The 6000-nt window shown below is 33.5% G+C and overlaps 1 protein-coding gene across 1 annotated transcript in view; it reads right to left on the bottom strand.

The window, feature by feature from the left end:
• Positions 1 to 351: 351 nt before the first annotated feature.
• The window catches only part of LOC136042047 (DNA replication licensing factor MCM4-like), a 135345-nt gene continuing 129696 nt past the window's right edge, over positions 352 to 6000 (bottom strand). Inside the window, exons 9-10 of the mRNA XM_065726907.1 lie at positions 2253 to 2360; positions 352 to 434 (exon numbers count right to left, since the gene is read on the bottom strand). Coding sequence (XP_065582979.1) covers positions 2259 to 2360 — 102 coding nt within the window. The 3' untranslated portion in view covers positions 352 to 434; positions 2253 to 2258. The remainder of the gene's footprint in view (positions 435 to 2252; positions 2361 to 6000) is intronic.

Below are 6000 nucleotides of genomic sequence, written 5' to 3'. Positions count from 1 at the left end.
AATTGACCTAGTAGTCCAATTTTAATTAATTCCATTATCAGCAATTCCCTATCCACGCTATCGAAAGGTTTTTGGAGGTCTACGAAAGCCATGTAAAATTTATTTTTTCCTCTTCCATATTTTTCAGAAAGGGCATACAGTAAAAACGTTCTGTTCGCTAATATAGAAATTTTCCATACTGTATAATATTTATACTGTGCGCAGGACCGCAGAAAATAATATTCGGAAAACTTGTACAGGGGGCATAAGCAGTTAATCGATGCGGAACCTAGCTACAGTGTAAACAGAGGAACAGTAGTGTTGATCAAAGCTACCGAACAAACTTAAATATCAATTTGAACAGCAAAGAAATCTAGTTTCACTTGCTTTTTGTTTATTAAATGAATATTATAAAAATAATATAAGATGATTCCCAGTTATTCTTCATCGAACACCTGAAAAAAGAAACGGATTAAGAAACAAAAGTAATGCAAGCGAAAGATGCTACTCTAAACAAAGAACCATAAAATATTTAAAAAAGGCAAGTATATTATTAAGAAACTGAATTGTTGAAAAATTTACTTTAATATCTATTATTTATACAAGTGCACATTTAGATTTTGGTTTTGGGGCTGCCACGAAAAAAGGAAAAAATATGAATTTTGACTCCCATGGTCGAAAAATCTGACAAAAAATGGACTTGGTGAGGCACTTTCGCCTAAAGAAAAAACAGATTAAATACGTCAGAAGGCATTAGCCAATAGCTTATGGCAAGCTCGTATCTAAGTGAAAGGGGGTCACTGGGTTTAACCCCCTCTTCCCTATGACATTTTATCTGACTCGTATAACGTACCTGAAAATAATGTACGGGAAATTTTTGATGAATTTCTAAGCTTTTTACCTCGCCCCATACAAAAATCCTCGATATGCCCTTGGTTTCTAGCTTAGTTTCATAGAGGGATGTTTGGCTAAAAACTAAAAAAATGTTGGCTTGCTTTATCTGGTTTCGCCATCAATATAGTACCCGATCACAAATTTTGTATACTTTTTTCTTCATTTACTTGCAAAATTAAATAAAAAAGAACTGTTAATGGTGACTATGAAAAACCACAACCTTTGTGATTTCTTCGGAAATCAGAAAAGAAAACATTACGGGAACTGTTTCAGTCAGAAATGATGAAAAAGAAAGAAAGAAACAACGATAATCAATGCTAGCAATGAACGCTATGAAGAAAAAACATATTATCAATCTAGGACACTTTTCATGACCAAAAACACAGAATGTCGAGATTCTTTACACTTGTCTTACTTCCTCTTTGCCGACTCATTTTTACGTGTAAAGATGTTAAAGGCAAATTACCGGGGGAGAAATTTTTTACGAGTCCAAGTGGTCTTCAGGGGTGAGAGGGGATTTTCCACTAGAAAAACTTCCCATGGGGGAGTTTTACAGGGAATAAATTCTTACAAAGAAGGGGAGGGGGTATTTGCAGGACAACGTTTTCATGGGAGGAGGGGATTTCCGGCTGTTTGTTTTAAAACAAAGACAAATTAAAGTCTTTTTCAAATGAAAGTGCGCTAAGAAATTTTTTTCACCCGGAATTGTCTGCAAGAAATATTCCTGGCAGGGTGGATTTTCCGTAGAAAGAACTTTCCTCAGAGCGATTTCCCGTGGAGGGAAAAATTTTCTATGGAGGCGTAGCCAGATTTCCCGGCATTATTTCAAACGATCAAAAATTAAATAATAAACAGTTTTTTTTTTCAATTAAAGTAAGGAGCAACTCTTAAAACGAAAATCAAAACTTAAAACGAAATTAAAAACAAAACTTAAAACGAACAGATACTATGACATATATGAGGGGAGTTACCCCCTTCTCAATGCCTCACTCTTTACACTAAAGTTTTTTTTAGAACTTTTTAAAAGGCTTGCTATTCTAATTAAACAGCCCATGTGTCTCAGGAGTCGTTCTTATATAACTGGGACAAAAAGTCAAACTTTAGCGCACAGAGCAAGGTATTGAGAAGGAGGCAATCCCCCTCATGTACGTAACAATTTCTGTTCGTTTTAAGTTTTGATGCTGATCCTTACTTTCAGTTGAAAAAACTTTTTTTATTGAATATAAACAAGAGCCAGGTTCAACTTTAAATATTTTTGAACGTGGATAAAATCCTCGAAGTTCATAAATCTGATTTTGCGTTTTTTTTACAAGAAGCAAAGAAATAACAGCTCTAAAATAAAGATATGTTTCTTAATATACAAATAACGACTACTTTACCTCTGGCTACTGGTGACATACTCTAATGGTTGATCGGCTAGTTACAATAATAACTCCGTCATCTTGCAAATCTTTCAGGGCATCTTCAAACATTTCACGAGTAATCATCTAAAATTGGAGACATAACCTTTATCTCATATTTTGATTTTCCTATATAACACTGTTTACGGAATAGTTTAAGCAATATATCACTGGTGAATGTTCGAATCCATTTTTTCCTCCTTGGATTTAGTCAGCGTTGCCAGTCAACTTTTTTAATTTAATGCAAGGTTTGATGATGACAGATTAGGCTAGATTCGATCAGGTGAAGTTGGGTTAGCCGAGGTTTTTAACCCGTTTCCTAAGTTTAGAACCAATTTTTACCTAACCTAATCTAACTTAACCTAAAATAACATAATCTAATCTAACTTTAACTTTTACCATAATACCTTGTATAAGACTGAAAAAAGTGACTCGCAAAGCTAATTGAATCCAAGCAGAGAAACCGGTGAATATCCGGGATTCCGGATATTTCAGAATCTGATGGTTATCAGATTTAGTCAGATTTTGGACAATCATGGTAATATATATATATATATATATATATATATATATATATATATATATATATATATATATATATATATATATGTACATATATATATATATATATATATATATATATATATATATATATATATATATATATATATATATATATATATATATATATATATATATATATATATATATATGTATATATATATAATAATAATAATAATAATATTTATTACCCACAAATATACAAAAGTATAAACAGTGGAGCACAATAAAGCTAATATAACAAAGAAAAATAGTATAATAAAATAGACTAACAGATCAGTAGAACAGACGAAGTAAAGCTGCATTGATATCTAGACATATTTACAAACACAGTATAGACTATATATATATATATATATATATATATATATATATATATATATATATATATATATATATATATATATATATATATATATATACTATATATTTATATTAACCAGATTTGTTTTTTTCTTGATATTTACTCTGTCTTTTCCTGGGCTCTCTGCCCATTTTTTTTTGTGATAGGTTATAAATAAAATGATAATGACAACGACATCTCAGGTACAGTCAGGCCCATGCTGATGATCTAGCAACTCTCCCAAGAGGCCACTGTTTTGAAGACGCTATTTGAAACTGGGCAGCATATGGTGGATCAAATTTAGGTATGGCCATAAAAACATAAAATGCGATTTGCTCGTAATAACATCTCTAGAACGAATCGCCGTTAAACTTCTTCGTGATCTTAAACTATTAAGGAAGAAAAGAGTAGTGGCTATATGCATTGTTATAAATATTGAGGTGATACTACTTAGGTTTTTCTCGTCAAGGAGAAGGTACTTGAGAAATAGGTTTGTTTGACGCAGTAAACCCATTTGAAAAGGACTTCGTGAAGGAACGCATTGAGGCCATCGCTAAATACCTACTAAAGAACCAGATATTTTAAACCCAATCATAGGTCTAAATTAAAGACTTCCAAATTAATACTCAAAAGGTGCCAATAGAAGTTGGGATACAGGCATGCCGTCAACGTTTAATGAGTAAAAGTGCTCCACGTTCTCTGGCGCTTCTATTGGATTTCTGGAAGACTATCTGTAACATTTACAAAAAGCACACCTTTTAGTAAATTTTTTTTTTAACGTAGCATCATCGCTGATTCGCGTCTTTATAACAAATAATTTGCACAGCAAGACTAAAGAATCTCTTATTATACAACTCTGTGAAAACCGGGACAGATGAGTTATATCTGTTTGTTTAACAGTTTGTGGTAACGAACTACAAGAAAGAAACTACCCGGCTCAATAGTAACCGTATAATAATCACTCTAAAAACACAATTTTAATACCAATAGATACATAAAAAAATTGGATATTTATGCCGATTTCGGATATATAAGTTTCATCAAGTTTCGTCATGTCATCAAAAATTACGAGCTTGAGAAAACTTAAAAGCTTGGTTATTGGGAAATATGCAGACATTTTCAGGGAGATTTCTTCTGGTGGGGGGAGTCGGGGTGAGGAGATCACGTGGCAGCATCTTTCACGGGTAAATTTTTCGTGGGGGAAGGGAGTGTTTTCTTGAAGGGGGTGCCAAACTTCCCAGCATTATTTAAAAAAACGATCAGAAATTAAATGTAAAAACTAGGATTTTCAACTGAAAGTAAGGAATAGCATTAAAACTATTCCTCCCTAGTCAATACCATCGCTCTTGAAGCTAAGGTTTTTTTTGGTATTTTCGGAAGAGCTATTTTTTTCTATTTAAACTTTCTTTGTGATTCAGGGGTCATTCTTGAAGAATTGGAACAAACTTTGAACTTTAGCGTAAAGAGCGAGGTATTGGCTAGTGGGCCAACCCCTCATACACTTAATAGGGAATGCTTTATAGTTTTAGAGTCTTAGGGAATATTTTAAGAGTTTTTGAACTTCCTTACCATATCCCTGATTGGGAGCCCGTCTTCTGAACTTAGGGTAGAAACCTGATCATATGCTGACCCGCCGTGCAAAAAGTGGAGTAGCAAAGTAGCAATGCTATTTGGCAGTTTTCAAATTTGTTGGAAGATTTTGTCTGAAACTGTCAGTTTTACATAAAAAAGAAAATATTTTTTCTCGAAGAAAAGCTATTAAAACACAACTTGTGCTCCGCCATGCAAAAAGTGGGGCAACATAGGAACAATCCTACTTGGCAGTTTTCATGGCCTAGTAAAACTTGTTTGCATGTTTGGTCTGAAAGTACCAGTACTTCTACTATCCCCGAATTTTTGGGGATTTCCCTAAAAATCTGTCTTCTTTAGTTCCCCAAAAATCCCTTTTCGTTTAGGGTTATCATCCCCAGTGGTTTATCATTATCGACAATCTACCCCTAGTAACAATAACTCGACCAACTTGATTTACTTGACACGATTTTTCCCTACTTTCCAAAGTTTTTGCCTCAAGTTGTGTCCAAAGTTTTGTTTTAAGTGTTAATGTTGCATAAACCACAGTTTTTATACAGCCTGCTGTTTGAAATATGGTCGGTCAGTCGAATGTACAGAACAATCCGTAGATAATTTCTCTGGAAAACACATAGCAAACCTTCATCCGCTTTTAGGAGCGCCCATGCCTCAGAGCCAGACAGTTGTCCTATCAAACTGTCTCTTTTATTGATACTACAACAAAAATGCATTTGAGTGAGGATTGAGCCATACTCTACATGATTGCCCAGGATCAATTCAAAACAGACAAAAATATTAAACTATCCCTTGAATAGTTGAGGAGAGGACCAGTCGTTTTTTAATAAAGCTATCGAACAAAATAATATATCTTCTAAGCTTGCTAATCCTGTTGTTTCTGGGGCTACTAATTTCAAAGGGCTCCAAGTATGTTTTTAGCCCTACTAGGGCTCCATACATTTTTTTAGCCCTACCAAGGCTTAACACATTAGTGATGTTAGTGACTGGTATATTTAGAATTAGTGTTAAAAGCCACGTAAATGGTATTCATCTTCCACCTAGTGAAGCAATCGAAAAACTGTAGATTCAGCGATTTTTCAAATGATGCATTTTGGAAAAATTTGATTAGCCTGGAATTGGAATCTTTTGGAAAGAATCTAAATTAGTGTCACTGAAAAACTAATTAGCATATTTCTTCTGGCTTAATAATTTTTGTATACTCCTGGAAGTATCTAGTGACAATTTTTTTTTTATTCC

This window comes from Artemia franciscana, unplaced genomic scaffold, assembly GCF_032884065.1.
Source record: "Artemia franciscana unplaced genomic scaffold, ASM3288406v1 PGA_scaffold_58, whole genome shotgun sequence".
Lineage (NCBI taxonomy): Eukaryota > Metazoa > Arthropoda > Branchiopoda > Anostraca > Artemiidae > Artemia > Artemia franciscana.
Note: the sequence above shows the minus strand (reverse complement) of the source record. Positions and strands in the feature narration are given on the sequence as shown.